The 23848-nt window shown below is 43.5% G+C and overlaps 1 protein-coding gene across 5 annotated transcripts in view; it reads right to left on the reverse strand.

Moving 5' to 3' along the window:
* Positions 1 to 1112: 1112 nt before the first annotated feature.
* Positions 1113 to 23848, reverse strand: part of LOC115186165 (FH1/FH2 domain-containing protein 3) — a 235378-nt gene continuing 212642 nt past the window's right edge. For 2 of the 5 annotated variants that reach the window (XM_029745885.1, XM_029745887.1), the window contains 17 exons: positions 23160 to 23210; positions 21088 to 21255; positions 20770 to 20904; positions 19955 to 20005; positions 17322 to 17530; positions 15738 to 16343; positions 14476 to 15446; positions 13099 to 13257; positions 11640 to 11822; positions 10867 to 10986; positions 9476 to 9637; positions 8782 to 8972; positions 8423 to 8615; positions 7278 to 7301; positions 5518 to 5713; positions 5153 to 5320; positions 1113 to 4717 (listed from right to left, as the gene is read on the reverse strand). In XM_029745885.1, coding sequence (XP_029601745.1) covers positions 4635 to 4717; positions 5153 to 5320; positions 5518 to 5713; positions 7278 to 7301; positions 8423 to 8615; positions 8782 to 8972; positions 9476 to 9637; positions 10867 to 10986; positions 11640 to 11822; positions 13099 to 13257; positions 14476 to 15446; positions 15738 to 16343; positions 17322 to 17530; positions 19955 to 20005; positions 20770 to 20904; positions 21088 to 21255; positions 23160 to 23210 — 3670 coding nt within the window. In that variant the 3' untranslated portion in view covers positions 1113 to 4634. The remainder of the gene's footprint in view (positions 4718 to 5152; positions 5321 to 5517; positions 5714 to 7277; positions 7302 to 8422; positions 8616 to 8781; positions 8973 to 9475; positions 9638 to 10866; positions 10987 to 11639; positions 11823 to 13098; positions 13258 to 14475; positions 15447 to 15737; positions 16344 to 17321; positions 17531 to 19954; positions 20006 to 20769; positions 20905 to 21087; positions 21256 to 23159; positions 23211 to 23848) is intronic. The other 3 variants (XM_029745888.1, XM_029745889.1, XM_029745886.1) reach the window with 2 other exon arrangements.

Below are 23848 nucleotides of genomic sequence, written 5' to 3' on the forward strand. Positions count from 1 at the left end.
GTCTGTGAGAGCCAGAAATCTTGCTTGTTTTTAGGTGACCAAATACTTATTTTCCACCATAATTTGCAAATAAATTCATTAAAAATCCTACAATGTGATTTTCTGGATTTGTTTTCTTATTTTGTCTGTCATAGTTGATGTGTACCTATGATGAAAATTACAGGCCTCTCTCATCTTATTAAGTGGGAGAACTTGCACAATTGGTGGCTGACTAAATACTTTTTTGCCCCACTGTACCTTAATAGAAAATGACTCAAGTAAAAGTGAAATTCACCCAGTAAAATCCTACTTGAGTAAAAGTCAAAAAGTATTTGGTTTTAAAAGTACTTAAGAATCAAAAGTAAATGTAATTGCTAAAATATGCTTAAGTATTAAAAGTAGAAATAATTTCAAATTCCTTATATTAAGCAAACCAGACGGTACAATTTTCTTGTTTTTAATTTACGGATAGCCAGGGGCACACTCCAACACTCAGACATAATTTACAAACAAAGCATTTGTGTTTAGTGAGTCCGCCAGATCAGAGGTAGTAGGGATGACCAGGGATGTTCTATTTAAGTGTGTGAATTGGACCATTTTCCTGTCCTGCTAAGCATTCAAAATGTAATGAGTACTTTTAGGTGTCAAATCAAATTGTATTGGTCACATGTAGTGTAGACAACTGTAGGCTACAGTGCAGCCAGGGGAACAGGGCTCCAGGTGAAACATCATTGACAGGAGTGAAAATGATGGACATGAATTCAGTATACTACATTAGATACAGTACAGGGCCAGACTACTAATATTTGCTCTGGGATTATTACCATTATTACCATTACTATTTTGCCTTTACCTCCCTTATCTCACATAATTTGCTCACATTGTATATAGTCTTATTTCTTTCTACTGCATCATTGATTGTATGTTGTTTTACTCCATGTGTAACTCTGTGTTGTTGTATGTTGTCGAACTACTTTGCTTTATCTTGGCCAGGTCGCAATTGTAAATGAGAACTTGTTCTCAACTTGCCTACCTGGTTAAATAAAGGTGAAATAAATAAATAAATAAAAAAGAACACATTTAACAAAGAATCAGACGTTTTTTCCCTCACACAACACAATTCACACAGTGTCTGAATGTTTCTTAAGAGACCTTTTATTGCAAGATGTTCATACATACAGTTGTTGTTGGAGGGGCGAAGACGCAAGAAAAGCTCACAGAGTCTGGATGTGCTTGTGTCCAAGTCCCACACTGACTTACAGTACAGCAGTGGGTGAGAAGGAGATAATATAGCCAATCACAGAAAACATGGGTTTGCATCCCAAATGGCACCCTTTTCCCTACACAGTGCATTACTTTTGGACTCTATGGGCCCTGGTAAAACGTAGTGCACTATATAGAGAATAGGGTGCCATTTGGGATACACACCATGTTTTATTGAGTGCAATGTTTTACCGAGTGCAGCCTTTGACTGCTGAAGGTTCCATAGGAGTACTAGGGGCTGAAGCGTTACAATTTGCGTCATTTCAGATTGAGCCGACATATGCAGTGTTTACCATGAATGCAGTCTATGCTAATGCAGGAGCATTTTCAATCACGCTAAAACGCCGAACTTCAGCGATACAGATTGAATCCAGCCCTAGGTGGTTACATCGACCACTCCGTCTATCCTAATGTGTTTCAAGTCATGTGCAGAGGAAAAACAATAAAACATAACAAATGCTAAGCCTCTGAGCATCAAACCAAATGAATGTCCCTTTATCCATAACATAACGTGACACGCCACATCTGTAGATAGTTCTTTTGGCTTGGTTTCACTTAAATTACAATTTCCATAGAATAACACTGCTTTGTTTAACCTATAATACACTATTCTATACAAAATACCAACAAGTGAAAGACATAAAACACATCGTTGTGACATTTACATCATTTTACAGCGTTCTTCCCCCATTATTACTTTACATGTACTCAGAGTTACAATACTCAAAATGACCATCTGAGAAAAGGCTGAAAGAATATACTTTGTCGTTCTGTTAATGTTCTGGTTCTCCTCAATAAAAGATGCATGCTACAAATGGTGTATAAGGTGCAGGATAGTTTCATACCAAATTGTAAGTTCTCCATGAGAAAGACATATAGGTGTGTGACTGTTATGTTGTGGCGTGGCTTGTGTTGCTGCAAGCATATATTCTTTCATGTTTAGTCGACAATGGCTGTTTCCATCACAGTGAATGTTTGTGACTGTGTAGAATCATCATACAACTCTCTACACAATTCCAAATGTAAACTGGAATTATGCACTTTAAAAAAAACTAGCTAGCTAGCTGACTGTAACCACTACACCTCAATAAAAGTCAACAGTGTAGGAAAGTTCAGATATAGTATATGCCCTAATTCTACATTAAGGCAAATGGAAACAACTAATATCTTTTTGTAGAACATTTTTTGTGACAAAACTGCTAAAATGGAAATATTGTCATTAGACAATCAGCTATAACCCTAGTTTAGTTGTGATTCAAAATAAAACTGCAATGCTCAAATGGAAGAGGAGAACTGTTTCCAAGACATAAAGCCATGGAACATAGTACTGAAATGTATTAATCTAGGAAAGAATGAAAACAGGAAGTCACAGCTGTTGAATTGACCTAAGGAGGAAGTCCTTTCATTACACACAGTAACATTTTCTGTAACAAATATCTCCCTGAACATGACTGAATGAATAGACTTGTCTATAAAAGGCACTCATTCAGTTGAAGCTCATATCGTTTTTCTATAATAACCAATTATTCATCTCTTACTTTAAAAAAAAAACTTAAATGTTGCCTAAGTCTTTGACACAGAGAGTAAAGAGAGAGTATGTAAATGTAACTAGTGTAAATATATCTCCCTGTCAGTTCTAACACTCCACAATAAGTATGTCTCAACCATAGAAGAAAGGCTTTGCAGCGAACAACAGTAGCAGCTTGCGTAACACTGGTGTCATGCATGCAACACGTGTGTAATTGTAGGTACTAGGCAGGCCTATAGGCTAAAGCTGGAACATGTATGTTGTAGGTAGGCCTATAGGTTAAAGCTGTAACATTCGCTACGCGTGATTGACAGACGTCAGTCTGGACCCAGTAGCATCGTCCCGTCTGTACAGCTCACAGACTGTTCTGACCAAAGTTCATGACTCTGATATGCTATGTGTTTTTTAAAAGTGGAATCCAGTAATTGAATTGTATGTAGTAAATTATACCTTCCCTCTTAACACATCATGGTGTGTCCTCTTGGAATTCCAGTTTGTTCCATCTGTATAAAATCCAACTGAATCAACAACATGCAAAATTGGAAACATTTTAGTTTGCAAAAGTCAAAGGAATCTGTTTACTTTTCCTCCGAAATTAGAGCGTATAATCAATTGTGCTACTGTTTCATTACTGGTTCTATCTGGTGGATTCTTTAATTCATCTGATATCTGATTGGTACATCAGTGTGTGTCAAGGATTTCACCTTCCTTTCCTTTAAATATCCAACTTCTACATCCAGTGCAAATATTCCTTCTCTGAGCACCTTTTTCTCTCGCATTAAAGTATTTTAAAACCAAAAAAACTACCACAGTAGTATAGTAGAACAAAACAGCCTGTGGACACAGACATTTTTTTTTTTATATAAACAAAGTGTTCGAACTAAAAATACTGTCTGACACCAAGCCCAACACACATGCTCATCATAAGTGGGGATAGATAGCATCAATGCTAACGTCTTTAACATCAATGCTAACGTCTTTAACATCAATGCTAACTTCTTTAGCATCAATGCTAACTTCTTTACTATTCAACTCCGAGGACATTTTGGTTCAGACACAAGTCCACAGTGATTCAAGCACTCGCGTGTCCCTCCCTTTAGAAGTCCTGAGGCTAAAGGTCTTCTGTGTAGGTAAGTCTCAGTTTGTATCTTTCAGTCATAGGGTGAATTTCAATTGAGGAAAAGGTTAGGGAGGAGGAACCTCAGATCTAGTCCTCCAATGCCTTGTATAGATAGGTGAGGATAGAAGTAATGAGGAATCAAGGAAATACAACTGAGATTCACCGCTAGTCATGTGGTCACTGTGGGCTTCATCAAGTGATTAAGACTTACAGTTGGGATGGGAGCTGTTCCTCATAGGCCTCAGCCTCATATTCAAAGGTTAGGAGAAACAACTGATTGGAACAACACGATTAAGAAACACTCAAGTCGGCACAGCAGCATAGTGTAGTGGTTTGGATGCTGAACTTTACCTGAGTGTGTGTGTGTGGAGCTGGGTTAGCTGGATCACTGAACCCCTTTAACTGCCCCCAAACCAATACCACTTTGTTCCACTGAAAACCATCTATTATCCTGGATGAGGACCATATTCCTCATGGTCTCTTCCTGAACATTGTCTACCATCTTAACCAGGTGGCACACTGTGTCACAGCTACCTGCACAAACCACAGACAGAAAGGTGAGCTACAGTCATCATAAAGCTGAACCAGGGGAAAGACCAAGCTAAGCTATGGTGCAGCGGTTGACTGGCTGGCTGCATGAGCAGGGGTTAGAGGTCAGGGGTCAGTGAAGGGCGGGGCGGGGCGGTAAGAGGTTTTCCCAGGTGTCTGTGTGTGCTGTCGGATCCAGCTCTACTTCTCTTCCTGTCACACAGCCATCTCTGAACCGCTGGACAACCCCAAAGCATTGGCCTCCTCTGGCGTCAGACCGCTTTTCAGTGTTCTTCTCACTGTAGAGAGGAAGAGGGGCAGGGAGACATAGAGAGACAGGGAGAGAGAGAGAGAGAGAGAGAGAGAGAGAGAGAGAGAGAGAGAGAGAGAGAGAGAGAGAGAGAGAGAGAGAGAGAGAGAGAGAGAGAGAGAGACAGGGAGAGAGAGAGAGAGAGAGAGAGACATGAAGAGGTTTAAATAGAACTGGATGTATTTACTGTAGCATTGTGTTGTTGAACTGTATCACTCCTCAGGTGATGCTGGAAAATAAGATAGTGTGCATTAACACTGACAGAATGTCCACAATCAGATGTTGGGGCAGTTAAACCTTTGGCCACACCACATCCAAAGCTAATGTTAGGATACTGTAAAAAGAAAAGTTGCAAATCTGATGTCAAACAAAGGCAACTCTTACTTCAAATATTTTGTTAGTGTAAAACGGCCCTCTGACTCACGTGACTTGCGGTTGGCTCTGGACCTCTTCCTCTCGCGAGGCTCTGTCCGTGTCCTGGGCCCCTGAGTGGCTGACCTGACGATGCGCTCCATGATCTCATCTGCAGCGTCTGTCTCTGTGCAATTAGGTGGGTCTTCAATCACTGATGAGCCCCAAGGACCCACACGGCCTAGGAGAGAAGACAAGGATAGGAGAGAAGACAAGGAGAGAAGGGAAGGAGAGAAGACAAGGAGAGAAGGAGAGAAGAGAAGGACAGACAGAATCAACCTCAGGTGTAGTGGAGCTGGCGGTTGTAAAAAAAAAAGAAGTTCAGAAGTTTCCCTTTTTTACAGGAGTTGTGTGAAGGTGGTGGTCTGTCAGACTGACCTGGTCTGCTGGCTCTGGTGCGTGTACGTAGGCCTGGCACGGTGGACGCTCCACTGTCACTGCAGCCCTGCAAGCTGCTCTTCAGCACTGCCTTCATGTTCTCATGCTCCACTGCATCCTCTGCGTACTGCAGACCCTGCGTCAGCACGCCCTCCTGGCTTACACTCCCCGGGGCGCTACCGCCAAACTTTCCATCCTGTGGGGTGGATTAGGAGAGAAGAGCTAGGTTAGAGATGAAACTTCCTAAATCTCTCTATGAAAATGGTTCAATTGGTCATCATGCTCTGGCACCATTAAGAGCACTCAATTAGAAAACAACTAGAAAACAACGACATACAAATCCATTCTGGGTTAATCACAGTTCTATACAGTATTCTCCTGACCAACAGCATGGGAGCTATATTTAAATGGTCACATGCTGCATGCACTTTTAAAAATTGTATCCCACAAACAGAAGCCATATTTATTTAGTATCTGTAACAAACAAACAACAAACAAACAAACCAACAACACCCCCCACCCCCCACAAAAACACACTGTCAAAAAACCATTCACCACAGGTCTTTGTCATAACTTATTAGTCATAAGTTAACATTACTTAGACCTAAGTTATCAGCGCTATGTGACGACTGTCTTATGAACCTTTACATCACATACCGTGAAGTAAAACCTAACCCTCTGTATTGAAACCTGTTGATTTCTTCCCTGTTGACGGTGATCGCCATCTTGGTTCCATTATAGAACAAACAGAGCTGTGTAAAGCTGATCCTGGTCAGCAGAGTGAGGCTTCATCCCAAATGGAACCCTATTCCTTTTATAGTGCACTACTTTAGACCAGGACTCTGGTCAAAATAAGTACACTATACTATATAAGGAATAGGGTGGCATTTAGGACTCAGACTCTCATGTGGACCTCATTGTTTTTTAAGAGATGAACCTATGGTTCTCATGAGGTCTACTACCCAGGATTAGGTACGCACGCACGCACACACACACACACACCCTAACACTTAACCTAACCCTAAACCTAACCTCAAACCCCTAACCCATAATTCTTAACCTAACCCTAAACCTAACCTCAAACCCCTAACCCTAACCCCTAACCCTAACCCCTAATTCTAACCCTAACCCTTAAGCCTTGTCTGAAATGTCCTTGTTTTACTATCCTTGTGAGATTCATCTCCTGGATCTGTATTCTTCTACCTAGTCTGATAACTACTACTGTTGCTGGTTCATCTAAACACACTGTCAATACCTAGTCTGCATCCCAAATAGCACCCTACAATCCACTAGAATAGAGTGCCATTTCGGAGACACCTCTAGTATTCAGTAAATACTATAAAGACTATAAATACTACATCTAGTAGATGTTTTTTAAACGATGCCGTTAGTAGAGTTACATTCTAGTAGGAATCAATAACAACTCAATAACAACAAGGATTTGGCAGTAATGTTGGTTGTACAGGTGGCTGCATTAAAAATCACAGCAAGAAATACAGAGGACACACAACCAGAGAGAAATATGTCAACTTGATCGTGATTAAGAATTCTGGCCTTTGGTTCAAGGTTAGAGACATTACTACCACAGGAAGAATAACACACACACATGCACCTGTTCACACTTTCTCACACACACACACACACACACACACACACACACACACACACACACACACACACACACACACACACACACACACACACACACACACACACACACACACACACACACACACACACACACACACACACACCCATACCTCACCATCCTCTTCATCCTCACTCTACAGAGGAAAGGGAAGAAGATGAAATGAAGAGGAAGACACAGAAAAGGAGATGTTATGAGATGTTCTGGAGGCGTCATAGTCAGACAGAAAGAGTAGAAATATGACCTTTGACAAAAATAAGAATGAGGAATGTTCTATTCTGTAAATGAGGTTATCTAAAAACGGTGGTTGACTATTAACACACGTCTTGTCTTTTGTACGGTCCACAAATTCACCATTGGGTATGACGACCACACAACTCCCTGTGAGAGCAGCGTGATCACGCTGTGGGGATAGTTATTTCTCCTGCAGGGACATCCGAAGGTTGCAATATTTCACACAGTGATTGAATTAGGGTGCTCTTGAACTGGAGGTGAACCCTACCAAGGACAACAGGCCCTGGAGCGTTGCTCCATCTCCCTCCTACAGCAGGCTGCAGGCCCCGCTGGGCTGGAGGGAGTTTCATCATCACACAGGGAGGAGGGGGAGCAGGTGGAGGGGGCAGAGGAAGAGGAGAAGAGGGAAGAGGAGCAGGAGGAGGAGGAGGATGGGTAGAAGGAGGAGGAGCAGGAGTATGGGGAGAGGGGATCAGTCCTGCTGTTTTAGAATAGGATACATAGTAAACAGATCACTGATAATTGTTACAGTAACCAATCACTGTACTGGATGTGTGAAACTATGCTGATGTCATTGGAAATGAATGCGTTGTCTGGGATGACCAGTGGCCACGTGTTTGGAGAGTGAGCAGGTGGGTATGAAATCCTGAGGATGACAATGAGGAAGTTCAAAAAAGAAATTGAGAGAGTCTCAGGTGAAGAGAACACAGGAGAAGACTGGAGAAGACATAAGAACACAGGAGAAGACAAGAGAACACAGGAGAAGACAGGAGAAGACATAAGAACACAGGAGAATACAGGAGAAGACAGGAGAAGCCTACAAAGGAAAAAGAGACCAGATGGGGAAAGGGACTAAAAGTGTTTAAATATACAAGGTCTGCGTCCCAAATGCCACCCTATTCCCTTTATAGTACACCATTTTTTAGCAGAGTCCTGGTCAAAGGTAGTCCACTATACAGGGAGTAGGGCACCATTTGAGCCACTTCCCATGAGCAGGCCTGTTAGGTGAACAACAACACTCACATCTGTGATCATCTTTCCTCTGGTCTTGTTCCTCTCTCTGTGGTTGGCCCTCTTCTGTTTCTGTTGCAGGACGCGTTCCCGCGTGGTCCGGTACTCCAGGGCAAACTCACTGAGGATCTTACTGAAGCGGTGGATGCTGACCTCCCGCACAGCGTACGCTGGATGGCCCAGGAACAGCAGGAAGGCATGGAACCTGCAAGACGTAGAGAGAAAAACATGATGACATCACATTGCAGTTTACGCTGTCAGATATCACACCGTTATCTCTCTCTGGAGAAACGGATGGGGTCAAAGCTACGTTGGATGGTATTTCAACCAGGTAAAAGAATGCATCAAAAGACCCTTCACTATAATCATACCGGTTGATAATTCTCCGATGGACTATCTTCAAGATGATGATTCTCTCTGCACAGTCCTTTAGGAAGTCGGACATCTTCTGTTTGAGCGCAGGCTTCATCTCGTGCTTGGCGATGACCTTGAGGTGGTCCCACGATGCTTTGCAGCGTCGCTCCATCTGGCTCAGGTTGTCTTGGAGCTGGTCGAAGTCCACCTGAGAAACAAGGTGGCAGAGAAGAAGTTTACTTTATTGTCCGTTGTTCACAGGAAATGGAAATGTGTCGCCCCTGGATTAGTTTAGAGGTTAGACTAAGTGCCTTGCTCAAGCTACACAATGGCAGGAGATGGCATTTTGGATTTGATACAAGCAACCGTCGTAATTAATGAGTAACACCTAAAGCTGCCTACATGGACATAAAATAAATTATTTATGACAATCATTATTGATTAGGGCCTAGGTTCAATCCAGACTGCAGAGCATCCTCGTTAGAACGCGACTTAAATTTAAAGGTCATTTCCGATTGAGCCGACATATGCAGCTTTTACCGTGAATGTGGTCTCCGCGGAAACATTGCAAAAAGGTACTTAGTCAAAATGGGGCGATCAGATTGAATCTAGCCATAGGTTTTGCTTGATAGCAAGAAATGGATTACAAGGATAAACATCATTTCCATGAGTTTCCATGAGTCCTTTATACTAAGGCAATCACAGGCGTACCTTAGCCGAGCGGGTGATGGCTCCTATCTCAGAGTACAGGTCTGAGCTGTCTGGAAACTTCTCCACCACTATGGAACAGGCATGGTGCAGTAGAGACTGCTTATGAACCGTGTCCTTTACCTCCGGAACCTTCTCAAGGTAACCCAGCTCAAAGCCCTTCGCCTGGATACATAAATACACACACACACACACACGCACGCACACACACGCGCACACACTCACACACGCGCACACGCACGCACACACACACACACGCACACACACAAAAGAAGCACACCCATTATGTAACTACAACAGATACAAGTCTATGCTATTAACATCAGACTCCCAAAATGAGGCCCAAATGAGGCCCAAATGAGGCCCAAATTGCAGTAAATTTCCGCTTTAGCATGAGTCACCAATATGCACCACAAGGAGATTACAGAACATGGGTATTTTTATGTTGGACAGATCTTGTACAAAGAGAAAGGGTTTCTATCCAGTGGTCAACCAGTAATTCAGCTTCATTAGTAGGTGATTATCACAAACCACAATCAACTGCAGACCTACCAATTGTTAGTTAGCAAGAGCAGAGCTACCTAAAAAGGAGAATAAAAAAACATCTCCTGAAAGACATCATCCTAACTAGGTTTGCTTTGTTCCCGTGCCCATTTTAAATGGTTTATCGTCAACTATAAACACAGGCATTATTTAGCTGAACTACTTGCTTGATGCCTCATGTTTTCTGACTTGCATGTTTGGCTCTCATATCCTAAACCTTTGAGACACACAAGCACAGCATGCACACACACACACACACACACACACACACACACACACACACACACACACACACACACACACACACACACACACACACACACACACACACACACACACACACACACACACACATACCCTCTCTGTCTCTCTTTCTCTCTTTATGCCTCTCTTTCATTCCAATAGACAGACGGCCAGGTTGGGTGCATCGCTGAGCAGAGGCCTTCCCTTTGCAGATACACTGCTGTAGTGGGCTAGCTAGTGTCTGGTGCACAGACAGACAAACGGACAGCATACAGCACATTCCTCTACAAACAGAGAGCACACTGTTGTCTTTGCCAAGTCAATATGGCAGTGCTTAGCAGGGGGCACAGAGGGAAGGAGGGAAGAAGGGAGAGTTGGAGGGAGATAGAGATAGAGAGTGAGAGAGAGGGAAAGAGAGGGAGAGAGAGAGAGGGGGGGAGGGAGGGAGAGAGAGAGAGAGGGAAAGGGGGGGGAGAGAGAGAGAGACAGAGAGGGAGAGAGAGAGAGAGAGAGAGAGAGAGAGAGAGAGAGAGAGAGAGAGAGAGGGGGAGAGACCTCATCTCTTCTCCTCCTCCAGCCCCAGGCCAGACTTCTGTAATGCTACTCACGTTGGATCCGTTGAGGAAGTTGCCTATAGCCAGCAGCGTGGACAGGATGTAACGCAGCGTCTTGTTCTTCTCCAGTTGGTCCATCCCTTCCTTAAGGTCCTGCAGAGGCTCTGCCACTTCCTGTAAAACAGAGAGGGAGGGAGGGAGGGAGGGAGGGAGGAGGGAGGGAGAGAGAGGGAGAGAGAGAGAGAGAGAGAGAGAGAGAGAGAGAGAGAGAGAGAGAGTGGCACACACATCAAATACAGCCTTTTAAACTGAAGCCAGTCATTACAGGAACCAGCTGAGAATACTTTATGATGGTTAAATGTCAGAGAGATTTGTTTGAAGGTTAAATGTTAAAGTGATTTGTTTGGGAGTATTTCTCTAGTTAGTGTAAGATGATTCTCTGCGTGTGTGCTGGACAGATGGTAACTGTCTGTCACGAGATTATGACTCTAAGACTGCAACTAGAAACAACATCCAGGAATAATTCATGTTGTTCTTTGTTGAACCCGTATGTTCAACAACAACGGACATACAGTAACAACCATAGAGGAGTCAGGTGCTATATGGAAAACAACATCTATTTCCTTAACTACGACACCTATTTCCTTAACTACGACACCTTGGTATGTGAACTACGACAAGCCAATCCATATTCATATCCAACAATTCTCTCTTGTATTGCACAATCCGACGATGATGATGATGTACACATAGGAAGTGTGAGGTAGTGCATGACTCCACTTCTAGGAATTGGTGCGGTGATGACAGAAAGGTGGCGGTGCTCTGACCTTCTCCGTGACCTCGTAGTCCATCTTGAAGGCCCAGAGCTGCAGCCGGGCGGACAGCTCCGTGATGGAGGACAGGGTGAGGAGGAACTGCTCTGCTGATCCCAGGGGGACGTCAGGGTTCACCAGCTGAGCATCCTGGATCCTCTGCTTCTCCTCCTCCGTTGGGATCATCGTCAGGATTTTCTAGGAAAGGAGGACAAGAAGACTTCATGAATCCATAGGAGACATAAATGTGTCTGCTTCTGTACCAACCCCTCAGATACACAGACACACACACACACACACATTAGGTTGGAGAGGCTGCACCAGAGTTGAAAGAGGAGAGGAAAGGAGGGATTTGAAGGAGGAGAAGAAAGGGAGGACGGACATGGAGATGGGAGAGGAAAGGGGGAGTTGAAGGAGAAGAGGAAAGGGAGGGATGGAGATAGAGATGAGTGGTGGGAGAGATGGAATGTTTCTAATTTTCCAGTTATTTTTTATTATCAACGAACATATTTGCTATTGGAAAAATACTAATTCCTGCCTTGGCCTCCAACCTCAGACATCTGAACATTGTACCTTTCTGCTGCTGTCTGTCTGTGAGAAATAGACATAGAAGGTGGAGCAGTACATTACAGTGCTCCTCTCTAAATAAGAATGTTCCCATGGAAAAGATGGAAAAGGTCAGCAGATTATATAAGACGGAAAAGATGCAACATGAATCATTATGTCCACCATCTGAAGTCCTCCAAAGGTCTATATTATGGTTAGAAAACCATCTTAAAATATGTATGTGTAGCTAACTTTTAATGGTACGTACCAATAATTAATTATATGAGATAAGCTAAGATTCCAGGCTTCCAGCTGAGAAACCACATGACATGTCCACACTGACCACATCCAGTCCCAACTCATTGAAAACATATATTTTTTGGAGTGAAAAGGTGGTTGTGGAAATACATTGGAAACGTCTGTCTTTTTTTGTGCAGGTTTTAAGTGAAACCAAGTTTATTTTGGACTCAGTTGAAGTAAATTACTTGTTTGTTTGGCAGGTCAGAAATAAGCAGTGTTTTCAGTGTTGACCGTACAGAGACACAGGCACATGTTTTTCCAACATGCTTTCATTGAGATGACGAGACATCTCAGATTCACACTCAAGAGATAATGGTTACAGTGACTTTGCTAGAGATACACATCGATAACGACTAGGATATATAATCATAATAGTCCAATCATTTCAATACACCATGTCACATGCAGCTTACCTCCATCCCCTCCTTGTTCAAAGCCATGTCACATGCAGCTTACCTCGATCCCCTCCTTGTTCAAAGCCATGTCACATGCAGCTTACCTCGATCCCCTCCTTGTTCAAAGCCATGTCACATGCAGCTTACCTCGATCCCCTCCTTGTTCAAAGCCATGTCACATGCAGCTTACCTCGATCCCCTCCTTGTTCAAAGCCATGTCACATGCAGCTTACCTCGATCCCCTCCTTGTTCAAAGCGTACTCGTCAAAGTTGAGGATGGCTGTCTTGATGGTGCGGGGAGGGGGGAGGACGGTCAGCCCGATGTTGATGGCATTGCTCCGTTTGGAGTCCAGGACAATAATCTCTTGTCGTTTCCCATCCACTGCTGTTTTCTGAGTAGAGATACACAGAAACAGGACATTATATTAACAACAATAAAGTACTAGTATTATACTATACAGTACATTCGGAAAAGTATTCAGAGCCCTTCACTTTTTCCACATTTTATTACATTACAGCCTTATTCTAAAATGCATTAAATAAAACATTTTCCTCATCAATCTACACAGAAAACCCCATAATGACAAAGCGAAAACAGGTTTTTAGACATTTTTGCAAATGTATTATACATAATATCAGTCCAGGGATTCCATAAAACTTTCAACATAAAAATACACCATTAACAAATGACGGTGAGATCAAATGTTGAAACGTTCAGAACTAGAGTGTCTCAATCACAATGGATCAGGGCAAGGGACCAAAACTGTGTGAATATAATATTGTATATGACCTTTTATAGTAGATCTGATCTCCCTGTGTGGTTGGCCTCTCTACAGTATATCTAGCTACGTCTATATTTCTATATATCACTCCTGCTTTCAGTTTTGGACCATCTCAGAGTCAGTTGAGTTTAAAGTGATGGAGAAAACTTTATAGAAGACAGGCTGCACCTTTGATGATGTTGACAAGGTACTAGAGGGAATCCATCACATTCTATCATTCTGTCTACTAGCAGGTCGGGACGACAGGGTTGACCTACAGTACATTTAAGACAATCTGGTTTAAATCCTGCACTGCATTCTTCAATAGGCTGAAGCAGGAGACAGCGTGGGGCGGGGCGGAGTCAGAACGTCACCATGGACAGCAGGGTTACGTCCCAAATGGCACCCTGTTCCCTATAAATGGCACTACTTTTGTTGCTGTGGATGAAAGAAGCCTGAAGCATGAGCACGGGGTTCCAGCTCAACAGGCTCAATGGACAAAACCAAAACAGAAACACACACACAGAAGGAAACAGTGAATTATGAAGAAAAAACATAGTTTCCTCTGTCAGCTTTGAGAATCCAACCAGAGCAGACAACATGCAGGTCAGCCTTTACCAACACGGCGAAGCTGGATAGTAGACCTTATGTCTAAACCTATGTGCTCTGGAGGAAGAGGACAAGTTGGAAGCATCTATGGGGCTGTTTCCTGGACTAGTCTTAATCTAGGTCTGGGAAACCGCCCCTAAATGCTTAAGTGACATCATTTCACAAATGAATTTCTTGAGCAAACCACATACATTTCCTATACGTATAAATATACAGTACCAAAACAGTCAACAAAGGTACCTTGGTAACAGGCAGCTCCTTGGACTTTGTTTCAAACAGGTGTTCCAGCTTGGACGTGTCCACTTTGACCGGCTCCAGTTTGGACCAGAGAGACTCTCTACAACGCTTGTGGTTCCTGTACTGGCCGTCCATGGGCCTTACCTCGTTCCAGAAGAGACGGATAGTCTTCTTCTTCTTCTGGAACAGAGGGGGCTCCCCTGTCCCTCGGCTCAGCTGGGGGGACCCCGGGTAGGGCTGGGCGGGTCCGGGGGGCATGAAGGGCGGGGGAGGGGGCATCATGCCAGGGACAGGAGGGGGCGGGGGGCAGCCAAACAGGCCCAGGGGAGGGGGAGGGGGCAGGGCAGAGAGACAGGGAGGAGGGGGAGGGATCATCAAGTCACTGGAGCCCATCAGCACACTGTCCACATCTAGGATGTCCAGATCATCCTCGTCTGCCAGGTCTGTAAAGTCCATCTCTTTAATCCGCAGCTCCCTGGGGGCTGCCATCAGCTGGTCCCAGATATAATCTGACTCCTTCTTCGGCGGTAGGGGAGAGGAGGACGGGGCCGGAGGAGCTTTGTCTTTATCAGGTTGAAGCTGCCCCTGCTGCTTCTCCAATGCCTCCAGCTCGTGAGGCGACACAAGGCTTTTAACAAGGTCTCCAAATTTCTCGGCCACGGCCCTGACGCTCCCCTGGTTCTCCAGGTGTTGCACCTCCATCTTCTTGACGTTCTCCTCGCAGGCCTGCCTGCTGGCCTCAAGTGTAGAGATACGACTGGCTAGGCTGGCCACCGACGACCCGTCCTGACCCTCCAGTGATGACGTCTCCATCCCCTCTTTGCATTTCTCCATCTGTTCCGTCTCTCCCGCCTTCTCTTTGTCCTCGTCAGCAGTGGTCTTGTTCTGGGCATAGAGCATGTCCAGCATGAAGCGCTTGCTGTTGAGGATCTTGCTGCACTGCCCGTTCACGTCTTCCTCCTTAATGCACTGGCCTAGAGGTGGACAAACACAAGGAGGAAGGGTGGATTGGATTACTGTTGGATTGCTAGCCTTCAGAACAGAATAGAGAGCAGATCTATATATCAGAAACTGAAATGAGAGCATGGGCAGAATGAAATGTTCTGACATGAGTTGAACTTCAATGTTTGCCTACTGATGTACAGCATATGGAAGATATGCAAGTGTTCCATTTACAATATGGGCACAAATCACAAGTCAAATGTTAAGCCATAAAAGGCCAAGTGTCCTAAAGTCTGTATTTCCTGCTGATGGGCAGCTGGTACCTGGTTCATGGTTGTTGTTGACTTTCTCCTCCCTCTCCTCTCTCTCCAGAGTGCTACTGGCTGAGGAGATACTGGAGGCAGAACAGTTGTCCTTCTCATTCACTTCCTCGTTCTGCCTCTCCTTCTCACTGAGGAGGACCAGTCTCTCCTCCACCTCCCTCTCCTCCGACGCAGCCTGCTCCCTCTCTCCCTCCTCCTCCATCTCTACCACTTCTACATTTTCTATCCCCACCTCTTCTCCCTCTACCTCCTCTTCTACCTTCTCTTCTCCCTCCACCTCATTCCCTGGCTGTCTCTCTTCCTCCTTACCCTCCTCCTCCTCCTCACTTTCTTCCTGCTCTTTACCCTGTGTCTGTTCATCTACCGCTAACTCCACTAGCTCTAGTACTTCCTGCTTGGGCTCAACTTCAGCTACTTCCTGCTTCTCTGTCTGCGTCTCTGTCTCTGCCTGCGTCTCTGTCTCTGCCTGCTCCTCGCCTGGCGCTGAGGGGGTTTGGGAGGGGGACTCTGTGGGTTCTGGAGAAGGTCCTGATACTATTAACTCTGGCGCTGGACTTGTAGTTCTAGTCTGAAGGTCACGGCTTGGCTCTACGTCTACTTCACTTCCTGGTAAAGAAAACAGGACCAAACAAAACAGAACGCTACTGTAAGGGTTTTGATTGTGTGCCTTTTCAATATTGTCTGATATCATTTTTAAATGATCTTGTTTATAATGTAAATACCATAAAATTGCTCTGTGACATTTAATTAATTAAAATGATAAATTGTCTAGATTTCGGTCCGGAGCACAAGTCGTTAAGCATGTCAATTCGTACTTCATTGAATGTTACAGGAAATGAATTAACAGCTATGATGACAATGTGTTTCAAAATTAGATTCGACATCTCATTTGATCCCATTATCCCATTTTGGTGGGTTAGAATAACCACCCCAGACTAGCAACATCTAGTTCTCATGATATTCATTCATGTATCATCATAACTGAGTCTGTGAGGTATTGAAAGGCTTGTCCCTCTATGGTCAGTGCTGTAGTCCACAGTCCACCACACCTCTTCCTGGCTCCTACTGTAGAATGTGAATGGAACCCCATATTAAGAGTTCCACGCCCTAGTGGCTGGCGCTACCACAGCCAAAACCACACTACAATCACATACAAATCACTGGGGTATGCCTGGGACCTAAAAGCTAGCCTCTCACTACATTTCAAACCATCATGCAAAGCATTTTCCCACAGGCAGCTCAAGTAATGTCCATCCCATCCCAAAACATATTTGGGATTTAGCAACATACACTTACAGACACCTCATTCTGAAGCACACAGAAAAACAAGAATTAAATCCTTTTCTTATCAAGTCCTGCTGATTTTTCCCCCAACAGACAACATGCAGCCATCATTAGTCCAGCTGAATCTAATTCCAAAGTGTGAGTGAATCACCCTCCATGTGTTAATTCGGACCCCGGGAACAAATACATAAAACTTCTCTGGACCGGTAATGATAGTTAAATGTTTGGAGAACGTTATGTTACTCTGAGTCTGGGATGGGAGCTTTAATGTTGGTTAAACGTTTGGAAAAGGTTATTTACCCTGCGTCTGGTATGTCTGGGATGGAATGGTGCCAGCGTCTTCCAGAGAGGCGATGGAGGAGGGCGTGGCACAGCGGGGGGAGGCGGAGCGACTGGAGGGGGTGGGGCTCAGGCTCAGGGTGATCTCTGTGCGCCCCCTAGGTGGCGCTCTCGCGCGCTCTCTCTCTTTCTCATACTCCTCTGCTGCAAGCCTCTCAACGCACTTATACCTGGAAGAGGAAGTCACAGAATATTCTTCAAAAAGGATGTTACTCCACCTGTTTAGGTCTATTGTTATATCATCTCTATCTCATGGGGGTAGGAGAAGATTCCTGCTTCTCTAACCTCGAGGCTACTGCCACCCCTACCAGTAATATACTGGATTCAGTATACTTCTCTAACCTCGAGGCTACTGCCACCCCTACCAGTAATATACTGGATTCAGTATACTTCTCTAACCTCGAGGCTACTGCCACCCCTACCAGTAATATACTGGATTCAGTATACTTCTCTAACCTCGAGGCTACTGCCACCCCTACCAGTAATATACTGGATTCAGTATACTTCTCTAACCTCGAGGCTACTGCCACCCCTACCAGTAATATACTGGATTCAGTATACTTCTCTAACCTCGAGGCTACTGCCACCCCTACCAGTAATATACTGGATTCAGTATACTTCTCTAACCTCGAGGCTACTGCCACCCCTACCAGTAATATACTGGATTCAGTATACTTCTCTAACCTCGAGGCTACTGCCACCCCTACCAGTAATATACTGGATTCAGTATACTTCTCTAACCTCGAGGCTACTGCCACCCCTACCAGTAATATACTGGATTCAGTATACTTCTCTAACCTCGAGGCTACTGCCACCCCTACCAGTAATATACTGGATTCAGTATACTTCTCTAACCTCGAGGCTACTGCCACCCCTACCAGTAATATACTGGATTCAGTTCCCTCACACTTCCTTTTCTGAAACAGTGGCCAAATGTCTGGGACTCTGGGATGCTTCTCGGATTTCTCCAGGTGCTTCATTGACACATAAATGTTGAAGATAGCTACAGAAAACTACCTGGACTTCTCCACAGATGGGTCTGATAACAGCGTTTCATCTTGATTTAGACGTTACACTCTATTCAGTCAGAGGTACGGGACTGAAAATCCTATCAATTTACTGGACATACATTTCAAAAAGGCAGCAGACATAACCTAGGATTCCTGTTTTAAATAACACTGATCCTACATATGTCTGGAAGGTGGTACATTACACATAGCCTACCTTATCTGGACCGTATCCATGACTTAAAGCCAATTCCACACCTCGTCCCATTCAGTTGTAGTTGTCTTAATGCACAGCAGCAGGTCTAGAGGGGGCCTGACACCTATATTTCAGCCCAGAGGCTGAGCCTGACTTGTTCTACATCTGCTAACAATTCTCCTCAAAAAGGTTTCATGGCATGTTAGTCCCTCATGTCCTAGTCTTTCTGTTGTACTTATTACAGCCGAATGATTCTAGAATCTACATTTATATAGAGCACTGTGTCTATCTGAATGATTCTAGAATCTACATTTATATAGAGCACAGTGTCTATCTGAATGATTCTAGAATCTATATTTATATAGAGCACAGTGTCTATCTGAATGATTCTAGAATCTACATTTATATAGAGCACAGTGTCTATCTGAATGATTCTAGAATCTATATTTATATAGAGCACAGTGTCTATCTGAATGATTCTAGAATCTACATTTATATAGAGCACAGTGTCTATCTGAATGATTCTAGAATCTAGATTTATATAGAGCACAGTGTTTATATGAATGATTCTAGAATCTAGAGCACAGTGTCTATCTGAATGATTCTAGAATCTAGATTTATATAGAGCACAGTGTTTATTTGAATGATTTTAGAATCTAGATTTATATAGAGCACAGTGTCTATCTGAATGATTCTAGAATCTACATTTATATAGAGCACAGTGTCTATCTGAATGATTCTAGAATCTACATTTATATAGAGCACTGTGTCTATCTGAATGATTCTAGAATCTAGATTTATATAGAGCACAGTGTTTATTTGAATGATTCTAGAATCTACATTTATATAGAGCACAGTGTCTATCTGAATGATTCTAGAATCTACATTTATATAGAGCACAGTGTCTATCTGAATGATTCTAGAATCTACATTTATATAGAGCACAGTGTCTATCTGAATGATTCTAGAATCTACATTTATATAGAGCACAGTGTCTATCTGAATGATTCCAGAACCTAGATTGATATAGAGCACTGTGTCTATCTGAATAATTCTAGTATCTACATTTATATAGAGCACAGTGTCTATCTGAATGATACTAGAATCTTAATTGATATAAAGCACTGTGTCTATCAGAATGATTCTAGAATCTACATTGCTAGAGAGCACTGTGTCTATCTGAATGATTCTAGAATCTACATTGCTAGAGAGCACTGTGTCTATCTGAATGATTCTAGAATCTACATTGCTAGAGAGCACTGTGTCTATCTGAATGATTCTAGAATCTACATTGCTAGAGAGCACTGTGTCTATCTGAATGATTCTAGAATCTACATTGCTAGAGAGCACTGTGTCTATTTGTATATTAGAAATGAAAGTAGACAACATACCTCTCTTCTCTGGCCTGTCTTGTCTCTTCCCTCTTGTCCATGTAATCCCGACTGATAATGTTCCAAGTAAGTGAGTGTGAGAGAGAGAGAGAGAGAGAGAGAGAGAGAGAGAGACAGACAGAATGTGTAAAGAATGTGAGATCTATATCTTATTGTGCATATCAATTCATATTTGTTTTCATTCACATTCTATAGTACCTTTTTAAAAGACATCCTTAGTTAACCAATGAGTGTGAATAGTTGTAGATACGGTGGGAGAGAAATAGTCTGACATGACAGAGGAGACACACAGACCAGAGGAGCTTTCCAGCGCTCCGTCTGACATCCAGCTCTTTATATGGCCATAGAAAACAAGTAAAAGACAGGCCAGCAGGACTTTGTTTTCTGCCCAACCAACGTCTCCATGGCTGCACCCCAAATTGCACCATATCCCATAATAAGTGCCCTACTTTTGACCAGAGACCTATGGCCCAGTAGAGCTCCATTTGGGATGCAGACCATGTATCTCCTCCTTAGATCCACAGTATGTCCCTGACTGATGACCATAATAAACAGACAGACAGACAAGTATATGTCCAGTCTCTAAACATCTCCAACTCGTCTGATATATTGTGGAACAAGGCTCAGACTCTTATTCATCCCAGACAAAACTACATCACTCCAGATAAGTGTATAAAGCTGTGGACAAGGTAGTTCCGTGTTTGATTCTGGTTAATTGGTTTGGGACTTTTAATGAGGGAACTGAACTGCAATGTAAACGTGAAAAGGATAATTCCATCTATGAGCAGTGTGATGTGATGCAGGTTGGGACTCACTTGAAGCGGGTCCTCTCCTCCCTCTCGATTTTCTGCAGTCGTTCCTCCCTCTCTTGTCTCCTCCTCTCTCTCTCTGCGGTCAGAGACTCCTGGTGTTGTCTGTAGGAGGAGGACAACAAGCTCCCCAGAGAAGGTCTGGGTAACCAAACAGAGGAAGACCATATTACTATTCCATTGGTCCTACTACGCTGGGCAAGCTAAAACAAGCGCACCTAAATTATTTGAAAGAAAATAAATAATATTTCAATCCAGGTCTGGAACTCATACACAGAGGTGGCTTATTTAATTGACTGATTGATTGATTGATTGAGTGCTGACCTGTCAGGCTTGGAGTCCAGCTGTGGGGCCCCTGAGGTAGCAAAGGTGCGGTGTACAGGGGTGGTGGGGGCGCTGGCTACACCCTGGGAGCGGTGTACAGGGGTGGTGGGGGCGCTGGCTACACCCTGGGACCTGCCAGGGAGCACCATGACGTGGCCTATGTGTCGGCTGGAAACAACAGGAAGAAGAAACATTGTTATTCACGGTTATAATTCACAACACTAAGGATGTGTGTCTCAAATGGGACACTATTCCCTATATAGTGCAGTACTTTTAACCAGAGCCCTATGGGCCCTTGTCAAAAGTAGCACACTATAAAGGGAATAGGGTGCCATTTGGGACTCAACCCAACTTTTGGCTCTGATTCGGTCACTGTGTGACATTCACTAACTCAAAGTATGGTGTCAAAAAAGACCAGACACGTGCCTATAAAAACAACGTCCTCTCTGGACAGCTTTAAAATACAGTAAAAATATGTTTGATGTCCTCTGTGCCCATATGAATAACCCCTGTGATGTAACTGGAATGATGAGATAGATGTTCTTCTTCTATGTTTTTGTTTTATTACTTCACTGTCATACTGTGTTCGGTCTTGTCTAGCCATCTTGTCTCAAGAGGGCCACAATGGAAATAAGTCCCAATATAGTGCCCTACGGGCTGTGGTCAAAGGTATTGCACTATATAAGGGGCGGCAGGTAGCCTAGTGGTTAGAGTGTTGGGCCAGTAACCGGAAGGTTGCTGGATTGAATACCCGAGCTGACAAGGTAAAAATCTGTCGTTCTGCCCCTGAACAAGGCAGTTTAACCCACTGTTCCCCGGTTGGCTGTCATTGTAAATAAGAATTTGTTCTTAACTGACTTGCCTGGTTAAATATATATTTTTAAACATGAAATATAAGGGATAGGGTATGCTTTGGGACACTTCCTCTGCCTGTGGAGGTCCTGAAAGGCAGTCGCCAGACACCCAAGACAAGCACACAGCCAAGAGCAGCGAGACTTGAGTGGGATTCAACTTAAGGGAGGAAATGACTGTACTCAAGAGCAGAGCTGACCCCTAAACAACCCTGCTGCTTTTTAAGGTGCTTCTTAATGGCTCTGTTGAATGAGATAGTGAAGCAAACAGCGTTGCATTCCAAGAGGTGCTCAGCATGCAGCAGCAGGGTTCACTGCCATGTCATGATGTGTTTGATACAGCTAGAAAACACTGACGAATCATTTAAATCTCCAGGGTGTCCTGGTCACCACTGTCAAATCACTAGGAATTCAGCTAAAAATAACATTTACAAATGTAGAAATTAGTTTCATGTAGAAATTTGTTTCACTAAAGGGAACCAAATTCCCCTCAACCCCCCCTGCGTGTACAGTATCTAAATAGATGCCCTAAGATAGCAGAGGCTAAGTCTAACCAATAAGACTATAAGACTAGTGTTAACCTGGAGGCTAAGTCTTACCAATAAGACTATAAGACTAGTGTTAACCTGGAGGCTAAGTCTTACCTATAAGACTATAAGACTAGTGTTAACCTGGAGGCTAAGTCTTACCTATAAGACTATAAGACTAGTATTAACCTGGAGGCTAAGTCTTACCAATAAGACTATAAGACTAGTGTTAACCTGGAGGCTAAGTCTTACCTATAAGACTATAAGACTAGTGTTAACCTGGAGGCTAAGTCTTACCTATACGACTATAAGACTAGTGTTAACCTGGAGGCTAAGTCTTACCTATAAGACTATAAGACTAGTGTTAACCTGGAGGCTAAGTCTTACCTATAAGACTATAAGACTAGTGTTAACCTGGAGGCTAAGTCTTACCTATACGACTATAAGACTAGTGTTAACCTGGAGGCTAAGTCTTACCTATAAGACTAGTGTTAACCTAGCGGCTAAGTCTTACCTATAAGACTATAAGACTAGTGTTAACCTGGAGGCTAAGTCTTACCTATAAGACTATAAGACTAGTATTAACCTGGAGGCTAAGTCTTACCAATAAGACTATAAGACTAGTGTTAACCTGGAGGCTAAGTCTTACCTATAAGACTATAAGACTAGTGTTAACCTAGTGGCTAAGTCTTACCTTCCAGCACTAACGGGTGCTCTAGATGTATACAATACAGCTGTTCGGCTGCTGAAGGGAAACAGTGAGGAGAGAGAGAGGAGAGGGACAGTCAAGTACAAATTGTAATGAAGGAAAGAAGCATGCAAGGGTTAAACACAAAGAAAACGGAAGTCTGGAGAACGATTGACTGAAGGATAGTAGCAAGATACATGGTGATTCCAAGAAGCAAGAGAATATTTCTGCCCCTCCCCCCACCGACACAGACTCTACATACTCTTTAAAAACAATCAAACCTTTTTTTAATTCCCATAAAGCCCACAGTTCAAAGACCTCTACTTCCTGGTGGGTCATTAAGACTAGGATGATATGGGATAGGAGGTAGGGAGCGCTCTACTGTAGGCCTACACACTGAGGCACTTCTGGCCTGGTCTGTTCACAATATGGCAACACTACTTTCCATCCTATCTCTGTTGCTGCAGCTCCACACAACATTACACAGACATCTAAGAGACACTCAAATGTGAGTTATGGTGCGTTTTCATTTTTGAATTTTATTTTCTAGGCATGTCTGGGTTTAACTGTGGTGCAACGCCACAACGAAAGACAGATGAGCAGTAAATGTCAGGAAAACGTAGTGTTCTCAACTGGAGTTGCACATCTAGCAGCTGACTCAGTCAAGGAAATGATACGTCTTTGTTCAAACTCTT

The sequence above is a fragment of the Salmo trutta genome, chromosome 3 (assembly GCF_901001165.1).
Source record: "Salmo trutta chromosome 3, fSalTru1.1, whole genome shotgun sequence".
NCBI lineage: Eukaryota > Metazoa > Chordata > Actinopteri > Salmoniformes > Salmonidae > Salmo > Salmo trutta.